The sequence below is a fragment of the Delphinapterus leucas genome, chromosome 7, assembly GCF_059928025.1.
Source record: "Delphinapterus leucas isolate spDelLeu-1000000601 "Yukka" chromosome 7, BTC_Dleu_Yukka2, whole genome shotgun sequence".
NCBI classification, from domain to species: Eukaryota; Metazoa; Chordata; class Mammalia; order Artiodactyla; family Monodontidae; genus Delphinapterus; species Delphinapterus leucas.
This window is the reverse complement of record NC_143135.1, coordinates 22,441,462-22,456,700: the sequence shown is the minus strand read 5'-3', so window position 1 is coordinate 22,456,700 and position 15,239 is coordinate 22,441,462. Positions and strand designations below refer to the sequence as shown.

The 15,239-nt window shown below is 44.3% G+C and overlaps 1 protein-coding gene across 3 annotated transcripts; it reads right to left on the bottom strand.

The window, feature by feature from the left end:
- Window positions 1-235: 235 nt before the first annotated feature.
- Window positions 236-14,953, bottom strand: COMMD9 (COMM domain containing 9). 3 transcript variants are annotated; one of them, XM_022583624.3, is made up of 6 exons: window positions 14,851-14,953; window positions 6,404-6,529; window positions 4,529-4,689; window positions 3,117-3,151; window positions 2,146-2,249; window positions 236-984 (listed from the first exon to the last, which is right to left on the bottom strand). In XM_022583624.3, exons 1-6 carry the CDS (start codon window positions 14,899-14,901, stop codon window positions 844-846), a joined length of 618 nt encoding a protein of 205 aa, XP_022439332.2. In that variant the 5' UTR covers window positions 14,902-14,953; the 3' UTR covers window positions 236-843. The 3 variants fall into 3 exon arrangements, with proteins under 3 accessions (XP_022439332.2, XP_022439333.2, XP_089771046.1); XM_022583625.3 differs by having other exon boundaries at window positions 4,529-4,668; window positions 14,851-14,952; XM_089914920.1 differs by lacking the exon at window positions 236-984 and adding an exon at window positions 2,427-2,601 and having other exon boundaries at window positions 14,851-14,928.
- Window positions 14,954-15,239: the final 286 nt, after the last annotated feature.

Genomic DNA, 15,239 nt, shown 5'->3' with positions numbered 1-15,239 from the left:
TCATCACAGCTCTCGCGACGAGCACCTGCTGCTGTCAGCCGCGCTTGCTTTTGCTCTACGTGACGGACGGATACATGGAAGGTGGGCCGGTTCACAGGCCTGGTTTCAGGTCATCCCGTGCTGATGAGCTGAGCCAGGAACGAGGAAGCTGGGGTCGCCTTTACAAACGAGAGGCAGCACGGGCCTAAGGAAACGACTCGGGCTAAGGACAGAAGCTACAGAAGCGTGACCGGAATCATGAAGTTTTTAGAACTGTTATTTATTTCCAATCACTCCTACTTCTTCACCCTGAGTGGCTGCATTACATCAAGGAAGGGGCCTCTGGCTCCAATGAGAAGGAAATGAGTTCCCATTTCAGACTTCCTTCGCTGCCAGGTGGTCCAGCAGGGCTGAGGGAGCTCGGGAAGGCTCTGGACTCAGGGCAGGCAGGCACGCAGAGGGGGCCCTGCCCTGTGGGATCCGCCTGGCTTCTCTGACAGAGAAGCAGAACTGTTGGTGTCACCCACCTGACTCCCTGTGTGCATTCCAGAGCTGGAAATGAGCTCATCAGAGTGAAAGGAACTTATTAAGACGAGCGCCACAATTTGGGCCTGAATTTTCCAATCAGCCAGGCGGAGGCGGCTGACCAAGCAAATGCTCCCTCCTGCTGCCACGGGGTCGTTAAGTCCCACACAGGAGCCTCGCGAGATCAGCAGCTTCTGCTCCATCTTTGGAAAGAGGAAAAAGCAGCGCGGGGGCCTGGCTGCTTCTGCCTGGTCCAACCGCACCTTCTGGATAGCAGCCCCCATGTCCCCAGCGCTGCCTGCTGCGAGGACGGCATGTGCTGGGGGCCGGCTGGCCGTGTCACTTGCTGGCCACAGCGGAGAGCTGGTCCCGGATGCGGCCCAGCCCGTCTAACATCGTGTCCAGGGTCTCCTTACTCAGCTCCACGGTGACAGCTGACACAGAGGGCTGCTCCCCACACAGACTGGGATCTTCCTGGATCTGAAAAGAGAACACTGCCCCGAAGTCAGAGCTGCCTCTCTTCAACCTGCAGGCCCTACCCCATTCTGGCGAAGCTTGGAAGAGAGGCTCTTTGCTCAGAGTCACAGAGAGTCACAGCCCTGGAGTCACTCAGCAAATGGGGACAGGGAGGGAGCTGTCTCAGGGGCTCTGGGCAGGGGTCAGAGGGGAGCTGTCTCAGGGGCTCCGGGCAGGGGTCGGAGAAGCCAGGCTCACTCACTCTCCCACCCCCAACTCTCTCTGGGCACTCGAGTGAGGAAACATCCTGGGTTCATGCTGGTACTTTAGGCTGTGGGCTCTAGGGGTATGTAAGAATCCTCCGGGATGCAGGAAAAATATTACAACCTCTAGTTATATGTATTTGTATCTTTTTTTTTTTAAAGTAAGCCTTAATAATAGTTAAAAACTTAGTTGTTAGAGGCATCCTTGCTCTTTCATTTTCTTACAGCTCTTGAGTTTCTGGCTGTCTGGTGGTTAAGTAAATACAGCATTATGCTACCTAGTTTTAACTAAACAAACCTTAAAAATGGGTATGTGGCTTAAAAAGACTCCTGAAAATAACTGTGAAGTGAAGATAACACCAATGAGTGATGTTAAGGCCATAGGTGCTGTTAGTTTTCATGGCTTAGGAAAAGCAAGAAAAGGCTAAATGCACTGTAACTGTGCTATAAGATGAAGAACAGTAAGATGAAGAAATGATACTTCTCCAACTGCTAATAGGAGCCCTTGTTCAGCACAGCACAAATGGCAACAGCCTCCTAAGATTGGAAGAATTTGGAAAAGTACACCAAAATTCTCAAGGCGGCAATTGGAAATCCGAGTGCGTGCTTCTATTGTTAAAGCCAAACCTTCCGGTAAGTGTCTAAGACAACCTTTAGGTATCAGCAAATTATTTTGTAAAGTTATATTTTGTGTTTGTCTTGTTTTGAAATTTCTAGTTTCGGTATATGTTTTATTATGACTGCACTATGTTAATACACATATACTTTCTAAATAAACACTGCATTTTGGGGGTGCTAAATTTTTTTTATTTATGGGGTTGGAGATCCTAAAACTTGGAGTCTGGCATTTTTGCTGGCCTGCAGGGGGGCCAAGTCCCTGCTGCCCCTCCTTCCCTTCTGGTGAGCATGACAGTGGACGTACCTTCATCTGGAGCAGGCAGGTAGGGATGGCCACGCGGCTGATGCTGTCTGAGGAGGTTTTGATGTCCACCCTCCAGTCCAGGTCGACCAGGCGCGGCAGAGAGACTGTGTGGGGACAGCTCGGCTCAGTGCTCACGCCACCTGCGTTACTAAGCCTTTCCTCGACGACAGGCAGCTCCAAGGGCTGCACGTGGGTAATGCATGTGATCCCCACAGCAAGCCTCTGAGGGAGACAGACAGACAGGGCCCAAGACCCCACAGCGAGCCCTAGGCCTTCCTTACCACTGATCGTGGCCCCTGCACTTAGTGCGGATTCGTGGTGGTCAGCACCTCCAGGCTTCTGCCTGAACACCCAACCCTCCAGATGTCCAGACAGGATGAGGAAGACGCAGGTGGAGAAGAGGAGGCTGTGGCCAGAGTCTTAGGCAATGTGTAGCTTTGAGAATAGCGGAGAGAGCTTTTGTTTGAGAGACACACAGACTTGGCTTGAATGTGTGCTCTACCACCTGTCTAGCCTCTGAGCCTCTGTTTGCTCACCTATAAAATGGGGATGATCTCAGCCTAGCTCACAGGGCTGTTGGGAGGACTGAATGAGTTAATGCAGGTAGAGTCCGTGGCACTGTGACCGGCTCAGGGTGAGTTTAGTGGCTGTTTATCAAACACCCACTTTTATTCAACCTTTCACACTAATTTCAATTATGGTTAATTTGTTTTCCGATGGAAATAGTTATTTTAAGTACTTCACTTTCTGCTTAGGATAACTGTTTGTTTTTTAACAACATGCCTCTATTATACTAGGTTTATAGCCAGAAAAAAAATTAAAAAGTGGAATTAAAAAGAAATACATAACAAACACTATTCGGTTTGGGATTAGGTTAATTCACTTTGACTTTAGTTAAAAACTCTGGTAGATTTAGGGCTGGGGCTGGGGAGGAGGCGGAAGGAGGAAGAGGCAGGTTTCTTGGTACTCACTCTGATTTGTTTGGGCTTCAGCTCTCCAAGTAGATCTGTGTAAGACGGAAAGATAAGAAAAATATAATGGAAAAGGGATGCGAATTGAGTCTTCTGATAATGAGGCCCATGGGCCTGGGCCTCTGCTCCTTCTGTGATCTTAAAACCTATAATCACCTCCTGACAGGAAAGGACCACAGAAATGCCTCCCTCCAAGGAGCAGTTTTTTGTTTGCTTGTTTTACAGAACTGAGTGATGTTAAGGCCATAGATGCTGTTAGTTTTCATGGCTTAGGAAAAGCAAGAAAAGGCTAAATGCACTGTAACTGTGCTATTGTTCTCAGAGACAAAGCAGAAAAGGTCAACTTATCCTCTTTTTACTGAGCATCTACTATGCAAAGTATGGCATCTTATGCAAACACATAAGACGTGTCTTATGCAAACACTAACAGACGTGTCTGATGCTACACAAATCACGCCATAGTGAGATGCTGAGCAGAGTCATAGTAAACTGTGGTCACGCAAGAGAAAGTTTCTAAATAAACAACAAAACCCTTGGGAAGTAAGCATTATCAGGTATTACTATCAGAGAGGTCTCTTCAAGCCTGCTGCTAACCAGGAGTTAATCAGTTCTGCTTGAATTGTATGCGTCTAAAAGGATCTGCCCAGCTAGAAAATGTACAGAAAATTCACAAAAGAATAAAAGTGACCAATAACATGAAAAAGATATTTGACATCACTAGTACCAAAGATATAAACTGAAATGAGGTACCATTTGCCATTTGTGAAACTGGGAATCAAAAGTAAAAAAACAAAACAAAACACCCTCAGTGCTGGTGATGGTGTCGGGAGAGTGGCACATCAACGTCCTCCTGGTGGAGGAGTTGGTGCAATCTTTCCGATGGCAGACTTGATAATAAAAAGCCAAAGCCTCAATACCACCATTTACCAGTAAGGAAATAATGAAGCACAATGTGGGCAAAGGTTCCACAATAAATTGTTCACTGCAGTGAAAACTGCCAACAGCCTAAATGTCCAACCCTAAGGCATTTATTAACTAAATTACACATAATTTCTTCATGTAATGGAATATATTTACCCATTAAGAATGATACTGAAGGTAAATATTTATCGACCTGAAATATCATTAATGTTAATTCTATTAAATGAAAACAAGCAAGTTATAAAACGGCATGATCCCATTGTGTTAAAAACAAAAGCAAAACCAACCCTCTATGTGTAAATGGAAAAAATAAACCAGTCTTAAAAGGTTTCCCGTTAAGGAATTAACACTACTAACCCTCTGGGTGGTGGGATTACGGTTTCCTTCTTTTTGCTTACCTGTGCTTGCTTTTCAAGAATAAGCATATTTTTTCCAGAACAGGAATAAAAGATACAAGCATTACAAGAAACTCCCAAGAAATAAGCACTTACGCGTGTTCTAGGATGATTTTTGTCAGCAGGTTTTTGAGGTTTTGGTGGAAATTTTCAGGAAAGAGTGCCAGAACTGCCTCGGCGGAGGACAGGTCACGGAACACCACTAGCCTGGTGAGGCGGTGCAGAGCCTGGAGCAGCTGCAGGACAGACGGGGAGCCCTGGGCGGTGAGGGGCAGGGGGACAGGGGACAGGGCTCTATCTCCCCTGCTGGGAAGAGGGCCTGCCACAAACCGCCACCGTCATTCAAGCTGAATCCCAGGAGTCCGGAGGCCCCTGGTGCAGACGCTGATGCTCACGTGCCTCGGCCCACCTCCAAGCTCAGCTGTTGCTTAGAAGACATGTAGCTGCCTGACCGAGGATGCTGTCAACCTGCCAGAAAGTCTCTGCTTGTGGGCAAAGGGTTAATAAATCCCCTTCCCTGTGCACGGACTCTGACCTTAAGCTAACTCTCTAGCCTGTTCCCCTCTTAATGTGAGAGAAGCGGAAAGTCAGCGGTGTCACTAGACAACGCCGCGCCAGCCCCCTGCCTCTGGACCGCGAGGGCTGCAGAAACACCGGGGCCCGCGGCTTGGGCTTCCCTGAGTGTGGCTGCGCCGTCTGTGCCAGCACCCAAAGCCGTGCTCCCTGAATCGCTGCCACAGGTCCTGGCTCCTGGGGAGTCGGGGCTTCTCATCCAGGCTGGCTGGACTGTCCCGTCCTCGCCCCTAGGCTGTCACCTGGTGGGGCGAGCCAGGCAAACAAACAGCTCCAGGCCGGCTGCGCGGACCTCCCTGTGGAAGGAATGCCTGGCGCTGCCCCGCTAGGACGCTGGGTTCTACCCTGTGTCCTTCCAAGTGAATCTGCTGCTCAGCGGAACAGAACAGGACTCTGGAGGTAACTTTCTCCGCTTTAGGACTTCCCCGGATGCCACGGGAGGTTGCTCAGCTCAAAAAAGCACAACCCAGAGGCGAGGGGACAGTAAGCCTCTACTGGTGAAGGGTGGGAGTGAGCGGATAAACGCCCCACCCTCCCTGCCTTCCAGGATGACAGTGCTGGGGCATTTACCCACATGGTTTCTTACAGGATCCCAACTGCAGACCCCGCAGCACTGACCGCTCCCTAACATATCCTTCTCCTGGCTTGTCTCTCTTCCCGGTCTGATTTTCCTCACTCCCTCCTTTATGCTTTCTGGAATCACCTCCCAAGTAACTACCAGCAGCCAGGTCGTTGCCTCAGGGTCTACTTTTGAGGAACCCAAACTAAGACTCCAACTCACTTTCATAACCTTGCTGCTGCCTCTCACTTCAATGAGCCAAGCTCCAGATTAAAAAATAACAACAACATAGGTCTGCTTGGATGAATTACTGTTTTGGAAACACAGTTGCCATGGAAAGATAAGGCTGTGAGTGCTACATAACCATCCTTGTCCTCTTGGCCACCTGAGATCAGGTGAGGTCCAGCAGTACATCCTCCCTAATCATACTCAGGCCTCAGAGTTTCTGCCCAACCATCCCTGAAAAGTCTGCCTAAGCTATCCAGCCAACAATTCATCAGCACTATTAAGTTACAGGTTGGGAAAGAAAATCATAGCAAGGTTGGCTCTTGTCCATGTCTAGGTGACAAGTCTGAAAAGGAAATGGTCAGGAGCTCCGACTCTGGGTATACTTTTCCCATCCACGCCTCACTTATCACAAGGAAGTGAAGGTTCAAAGACAATGGCTTTTAAGTTCACTAACATTAAAAAAGAAAAAAGCATCTATTTTAAGTTTGCTATAACGTCAACAGACACTTCAGGGGAAAAATTCCCTTGGACGTGGCAACAACTGGGAAGTCAAGGAAGAGACTAATGAGCCGCGAAGCCAGCGGCCAGAGGTCATTTCTGACCCCACTTACTTGTTCTGCCTCCTCCTGGGTCACAGACAAGCTGGAACACGTAACATCCAAGAGCTTTTTCGAGCCAAGGGCTGAACTGGAAAAGCTCTCTTGGCACAGCTGTCTGACAACATCTTTCGAGGAGGCCTGGAAAAAAACAAAACAAGCAACAAACTCAGACTCTGAAAATACATTTTTTTTAGAACGTAATACTGTCTCCGTCATGGTGTGACACCTAAGAGGTGCATAGGACACTTCCAGTTCTGTGAAGATGACACAGATGTACTTTTCCCTATTTTTCCTGCTAAACACAACTACATTCCCTGGGCACTTTATACAAAACAAATGTAAGACGACTCTTAAAGGGGAGAAGAGAAGACAGACCTGCTAGGGACCTCATGACAAAGGAATGACATGGCCATATTACGTTCTGAGCCTCTGGAACTTATTTAAATCTTCTATTTTAGCTGGCTTTCTCTGACACTGCTCAGGCGGCAGGACGAGCACGGTAGGGCTGGGGGTTGTTGCTTCATTACTACCAAATGAAGACAGAAGTCCAGCTCCCCTACTTGGTTCCTGCTCACACCCAAAAGTAGGGGTTCCTTGTAGCTACTGGGCAGGGGTGGAAGTTCTGGCTCCAGTAGTTTCCACTAATACTGTGGGGTGGTGGAACTTGTTACCAGCTCGTGGGGATGGAGGTCCAGCTCCCTACTTGACCTCCTCTGACACCGCCCTGATGGGGGTGTTTGCTCTCAGACTTTGTTGATGTACAGTGGAGCGGGGACACAGTTTTTTCAGTGGTGTTTTGGTGGAGTAGAGCAGTTATTGTCTAAAAGTCTTCTGTCTTCCTAAGCCGCCCCTTTCTTCGTCTTTGGCTAGAGAGAGCAAGTATTTGTTGGAGTTTGTTTTCACCCACTGGCGTTCTGGGTGGCCCCCTTCTTCAGCTCGAAGTCTGGGATATATGAACAAAAAGAAAAGCCACTGTCCGATGTGGCTGTAAATGTATATAGAGGAAATATTTAAGACAATTATATTATAAATAAGGGTAGGACTATAAAGGGATGACTTCACTCTAACTGGTAAAATGATGACACTGATATGTCACTGAGATTGTGATGTTATAGTAAATAAATGTAATAAGTTGAACAACCACTATAAGAGTGATAAAGAGAAATGAATTTTAAAACACTACAGATAAATCAAAATGGAATTCCAAAAAATGTTCAATTGATCAAATAACTCACAGGAAGGCAGTAAAAGTAAAGAACAAAAAATAAAAGAACAAATAGAAAACAAAAAATAAAATGGCAAACTTAAGTTCTAATATTTCAATAATTACATTGGCTGTAAGTGGTCTAAATATACCAATTAAAAGAGAAATTGGATGAGTGGATTAAAAAATATGATTCAGTTAAATGCTATCTACAAGAAACTCCCTTCAAACATAATGACAGAGACAGATTAAAAGGAAAAGAATGGAAAAAGATAGATCATGCAAACATTAATCAGGAAAGCAAGGGTGGCTACTTTAATATCAGATAAAGTAGACTTCACAGCAGAGAAAATTACCAGAGACAGAGAGGGACATTAGGTAAAGGTAAAGGCTTCTGTCGACCAGAAGACATCCTGAATGTGCATGCCCTCAGCAAGAGAGCTGCAAAATATGTGAAGCAAAACCAAACAGAACTGAAAGGAGAAATCGACAAATCTATAAATACAGTTGGAGTCTTCAACACCCCTCTTTCAACAATTGATAGAACAACTAGACAGGATTCAACAAGGACACAGAAGAACTCCACAACACCATCAATCAATCTAATTGACATTTATGGAACACTACCCAGTAACAACAGAATACACACTCTTTTCAAAAGCTCACTGAACACATACCAGATAGAGGATATTCTGAGCCAAAAAACAAACCTTAACAAACTTAAAAGAACTAAATCATACAGAGTTTGTTCTCAGTGATCACAATGGAATCACATTAGAAATCAATAAGATAACAAGAACATGTCCAAACATTTGGAAACTTAAACAACACACTTCTAAATAATCCACAGATTAAAAGGAAAGTTAAAAAAATTACACTGAATGAATGAAAATGAAAAACAACACCAAAATTCTGGGAATACGGCCAAGATGGTGCTGAGAGGGAAATTTACAGCATTAAATGCATAAATAGAAAAGAGGAGAAGTCTCAAATAAATAATCTAAGTCCTCATCTCAAGAACCTAGAAAAACAAGAGCATAATAAACCCAAAGGAATAAGGAAGGAAACAACAAAGGGCAGACACCAAAGAAACTGAAAACATAAAAAAGGAGAAATCAATGGAACAAAGAACTAGTTCTTCGAAAATATCAATAAAATTAACAAACTTTTAGCAAGACTGACAAAAAGAAAGGAGACACAAATTACCAATATCAGGAATGAAGCAGGGCATATCACTACAGGCTCTGCAGATTTCAAAAAGAAAATAAGAGAATAACTACAAGCAACTCTATACACACAAATGTGACAGTTTAAATGAAGTGGATCAATTTCTCGAAAAACACAAACTACCATAACTCTCCCAATATAAAATTGAAAACGTGAGTAGTGCTATAACTGTTAAGGAAATAGAATTTGTAATTTTAAAACCCCCAGAAAAGAAATCACCAGACCCAGATGGTTTCACCAGAGAATTCTAACACACATTTAAAGAAAGAATTAACTAATTCTACACAATCTCTTCTAGAAAACAGAAAAGGAGGAAACACTTCCCAATTCATTTCACAAAGCTAGGATTACCCTGATACCCAAATCAGACAGAGACTGTATAAAACAAAACAAAAAAACAACTACAGACCAATGTCCCTCATAAAAATAGAGGCAAAGATCCTTAACAACATACTAACAAACAGAATTCAGCAATATATAAAAAGGATTATTCCCTATAACTAGGTGGAATTTATTCCAGGGATGCTAGGCCAGTTCAGTATTTGAAAATCTATGTGATCCACCATATTACCAGGCTCAAGGAGAAAATCACTGGATATCAATCAATGCAGAAAGAGCAGTTGACAAAATTCAACATCCATTCTTGATGAAAACTCTCATAAAATTAGGAATAGAGGGGAACTTCCATAACTTGACATAGAGCATCTACCAAAAAACCTAGAGAAAACATACTTAATGATGAAAGACTAAAGTTGGGAACAAGGCAAGGATGTGGGCTCTCAACACTGTTATTCCACATTGTGCTGAAAATTCTAGCCACTGAAATAAGGCAAGAGAAAGAAATAAAAGGTCTGCAGATCAGAAAGGAAGAAATAAAACTGTCCCTATGTGCAGGGACATGACTGTCTATGAGAAAGTCCCAAGAAATGTACAAAAAAATTATTAGAATAAGTGAGTTCAGCAGTTTGCAGATCCAAGATACACCTACTAAAATCAGATGTATTTCTACACACTAGCAATGAACATGTGGACACTGGAATTAAAAGTACAGTATCATTTGCAATTGCTCAAAAAAAAAAGAGAGAAATACTTAGGTATAAATCTAACAAAACATGTACAGGACTTGTATACTGAAAATTATACAATACAGATAAAAGAAATCAAGGATCTAAATCAATGGGGAGACACATCATGATCATGGATTGGATGATCCAACACATTAAGACATCAATTTGCTCCTAAATGATGTACAGATTTAACCCAATTCCTATGAAAATCTCAGCAAGTTTTTTTTTTTAAGATATATCCAAGATCATTCTAAAATTTATACAGGAAGGCAAAGAAACTAGAATAGCTAAAACAATTCTGATAAAGAATGAAGTAGGAGGAATCCATCTATCTGATTTCAAGACATTATATAGCTACAATAATCAAGACTGTATGGTATTCTCAGAGGGATAAACAAATAGATCAATGGAACAAACTAAAGAACCCTGAAGTAGACCCAGTAAATATGCCCAATTGATTCTTGACAAAGTTGCAAAAGCAATTCAATGGAGGAAAGAAAGCCCTTTTCAACAAATGATATTGGAACAAGGGGACATTCACAGGCCAAAAAAAAAAATTCTCAAACTTTTCCACACACCTTATACAAAATTAATGCAAAATCAATCATGGACTTAAATGTTATATAAATGTAGGGACTTCCCTGGTGGCGCAGTGGTTAAGAATCCGCCTGCCAATGCAGGGGACACAGGTTAGAGCCCTGTTCTGGGAAGATCCCACATGCCGCAGAGCAACTAAGCCTGTGCGCCACAACTACTGAGCCTGCACTCTAGAGCCCGCGAGCCACAACTACTGAAGCCCGCGTGCCTAGAGCCCATGCTCCTTAACAAGAGAAGCCACCGCAATGAGAAGCCCACGCACCGCGAAGAAGAGTAGCCCCCACTCGCCGCAACTAGAGAAAGCCTGCGCGCAGCAACGAAGACCCAACGCAGCCAAAAATAAAATAAATATTTTTAAAATGTTATACAAATGTAAACTATAAAACTTTTAGATAAAAAGAGGGGAAAATTTGGAGAGCTATGGCTTCACAAAGAGTTCTTAAACTTTACACCAAAAGCGTAATTCATTAAAAAAATCACAATTCATAAAAGGAAAAATTTTTGAAAAACTGTATTTCATCAAAATTAAAACATTTTTTGCTCTGCTAAAGATCCTGTTATGGGTTGAACTGTGTCCACCCTAAAAGTCATATATTGAAGTCATAACCCCCACTATCTGAAAATGTGATCTCATTTAGAAATAGGATTATTGCAGATACAGTCATATTTATATGACTATAAATAGTCATATAAAAATATATGACAAAAAACATAAAGATGAGGTCATAGGGTGGACCCTAATCCAATATGACCAATGTCCTAATTAAAAGGGATAGTTTAGACACAAAGATGCAAACAGGGAGAACTTCATATGAAGATCAATGCAGAGATCTACAAGCCAAGATACACTACATATCACCAGAAACCACCAGAAGTTAGGAGAGAGGCACAGAACAATTTGTCCCTCAAAGCCCTCAGAAGGAACCAACTTGGCTGACACCTTGATCTCAGACTTCTGGCCTCCAGAGCTGGGACACAATACATTTCTGTTGTGTCAGCCACCAAGTCTGTAGTACGTTGTTACAGCAGACCTAGCAAATTAATACACCTTTGTGAAGAGGATGAAAAGACAGTTAAATACTAGGAAAGACTATGTGCAAACCACATATCTGACAAAGGACCACTATCTAGAATATATAAAGAAATGCAAAAGTAAAAAAGCAAACAATGAAATTAGAATATGAGCAAAAGACATAAAGCAATATTCTGCTGAAGAAGATACACAGATGGTAAACAAGCACATGAAAAGATGTCCAACATCATTAACCATTAGGGAACTCTGGATTAAAACCACAATGAGATATAAATACACACCTATCAGAATAGCTCAAATAAAATATAGTGATGCCAATAAATGCTGGCGAGGATGGGGAGAAACTGGACCGTTCGTGCATTGCTGTTGGGAATGTAAAGTAGTACAGCCACTCTGGAAATCAGTCTGGCAGCTTCATAAAAACAACAAAACCCTAAACGTGTAACTACCAAATGATCCAGAACTGTACCCCTGGGCATTCATTTCAGAGAAATAAAGACTTACGTTCATACAGAAATCTGTCTACAAATGTTTATAGCAGGTTTACTTGTAATAGCAAAAAACTGGAAACAATGTAGATGTCATACCACAGAATACTACTTAGCAATAAAAAGGAAAGAACTATTAAAACACATAACACGGCTCCAGAAAATTGGGCTCAGTGAAAAAAGCCAGTCCCAAAAGGTTACATATTATATGATTTCACTTATATAACTTTTTTTTTTGAATGTTTCATTGCTTGTGTATAGAAACAACTGATTTTATTTTATAGTATTTTTGTTTTTGGCTGTGTTGGGTCTTCGTTGCTGTGCGTGGACTTTTAGTTGCAGGGAGCGGGGTCTACTCTTCCTTGTGGTGCACGGGATTCTCACTGCGGTGGCTTCTCTTGTTGCGGAGCACGGGCTCTAGGTGCATGGGTTTCAGTAGTTGTGGTACGTGGGCTCAGGAGTTGTGGCTCGCAGGCTCTAGAGCACAGGCTCAGTAGTTGTGGTGCACGAGCTGAGGTGCTCTGCAGCATGTGGAATCTTCCCAGACCAGGGACTGAACCCGTGCCCCCTGCACTGGCAGGCGGATTCTTAACCACTGCGCCACTGGGGAAGTCCCTCGCTTATATAACATTCTTGAAATGACAAAATTACAGAAATGAAGAACAAATTGGTGAATACCAGAGGTTACAAAAGGGGTGAGGGCAGAGGGGAAGGGGGTGTGGCTATAAAAGGGCAACATGAAGAACACTGTGGTGTTGGAAAATGTTGAGAATCTTGACTATCAATGTCAATATCCTGGTTGTGATATCATACTATGGTTTTGCAAGATGTTACCATTGGGGGAAACTGAGTAATGGATAAATGGGATCTTTCTGTATTGTTTCTTGCAACTGCCTGTAAACCTATATCTCAAAATTAAAAGTTTATGTAATTTTTTTTAAAAAGAAAGTACATAGGACAATAGGAATGCAAATGAACGAACTACTGCTACATAATAGCAAACAAAAGAAGCCAGACACACACACAAAAATATGCCCTATTATTCCATTTATGTGAAGTTCAAATGTGAGCAATATTAAATTGACATATTAGAAGTAAAGATAGTGGTTACTGTTGGGGAGCAGAGTGAGGGAAATAACGAAGGGAAAACAGAGAGACTTCTGCCGTAATGGTAACATTTCATTGTTTGACTGTGGTGGTGGTAATAAATCATTAAAAGGTGCACTTATAATCTGTGCACTTCTTTTGTATGTGTGTTACACATTAATAATGATTTTTATAAGTGTATTAAAGGAAAAAAGCCCATAGAATGAAGAGGGGTTGGGGTGGAGGCTGTGGGTAGAGCAGCCACAGTAAGGGTGAAAAGGCACTGGGTTGGGAGTTGAGAGCTCTAGGTTTCCAGTTCCAGCTTTACTACATTTATTAATTCATAGAACAGCTATTTATTGAGCACATGCTGTATGCCAGGTGTGGAGGATACGCTTGTTACGCATACATTTGTGAATAACAGAGTAGATGCCTGTAGAGACTGGAGAATACAAGTGAACACTGGGGAGGCGGTTAAAACAAAAGAAGGACCATTGTGTGGACCAATGATGATGCTGTGCCATGAACTGCTGAGTGTAATCAACTCAACCCTCTTCGTCTGGAGTTTTCTTTTTTTAATTAATTAATTTATTTATTTTTGGTTGTGTTGGGTCTTCGTTTCTGTGCGAGGGCTTTCTCTAGTTGTGGCGAGCGGGGGCCACTCTTCATTGCGGTGCGCGGGCCTCTCACTGTCGCGGCCTCTCTTGTTGCGGAGCACAGGCTCCGGACGCGCAGGCTCAGTAGTTGTGGCTCAAGGGTCCAGTTATTCCGCGGCATGTGGGATCTTCCCAGACCAGGGCTCGAACCCGTGTCCCCTGCACTGGCAGGTGGATTCTCAACCACTGCACCACCAGGGAAGCCCCGTCTGGAGTTCTTTTTAAAAACAAGGTCCCTCGTGTATCTCACGTTCTTGTGAGAAAGGCAGACAACAGGCAACCAGGTGCATAATATCATCTAGTAACAAGTTCTACGAAGGACGATAAAGCCGCCGCTTCTTCTATAGGGAAAGTCATAAATTAAGCAAAAAATTCCAGTCTCCTACAAAGCCATATGAAATACATACCTTCCATCCTCACAATTTCTCAAATGATTGTCAGCAGAGTGTTTTGGCCCTCACACAGGTCACAGCAAATAAGAAAAACCCATGAGGGCTTCCCTGGTGGCGCAGTAGTTGAGAGTCTGCCTGCCGATGCAGGGGACACGGGTTCGTGCCCCGGTCCGGGAAGATCCCACATGCCGCGGAGCGGCAGGGCCCGTGAGCCACGGCCACCGAGCCTGCGCGTCCGGAGCCTGTGTTCCGCAACGGAAGAGTCCCGCGTACCGCAAAACAAACAAACAAACCCAGGACTCAGGAGAATATAGAGCGCACACTTGACTCAGGGGGCGGACGCAGAGGAGAGAACTGGAGAGCGCAGATGGGCTGCGGGATGAAATGGGGAACTGGCAACGCGGATCTAGAGATTACTACCCCAACGCACCAACCCCGAAAGCCAGCCCCCGAAGCTATTAGTAGGGAACATTTGTACAGCGCCTTCAGGTCCATTGTCTTGTTTCCTCACTATCCTGTCAAAATGGTATTAATTTTGTTCGTACTTTCAAAAAGCTCGGAAAAGCGCAACAACCTGCTAGGAGTCACAGTGAGAGGCAGCGGCAGCGTCGTGGCTCCAAATCGGGGTCCATTTATTCCCAATTCCTGCTCTGTGCAAAGTCTCGGAGACAAAGGCCTGCCTCGCGCTGTCCCCACCCCTCTCATTTACCTTCAGTAGGCTCTGGAGAGCTGCAAAGACCTCCGCCGTCAGCGCGGCCATCTTCCCCGAGTCACGTGACCTAGCTACGCGAAGAAGCGCGGCCGGGAGACTCCCACAGCAGCGCGGGGCATGCCGGGGGCTGTAGTCCTTTAGGGTGGCGGGAGCTGCCTGGCTCTTGGCACTACGGGATGGGGAGGAGCCGAGTAGGGCGCGGAGGCTGGATAGCTCAGCGCGGGGACTCTAGGACCGTGGGGTTTGGAGGACGCGGGTGCTGGATGGTTTTCGGGGGAGGAAATTGGCTTGGCTTGGCTTGGCTACTTACCAGGGCAGGGGAAACTGATTTTCTCTTGACTCGTGGGTGGGCTGGCTAATTTGGGGAATGCATTTGCAGGCTTGAC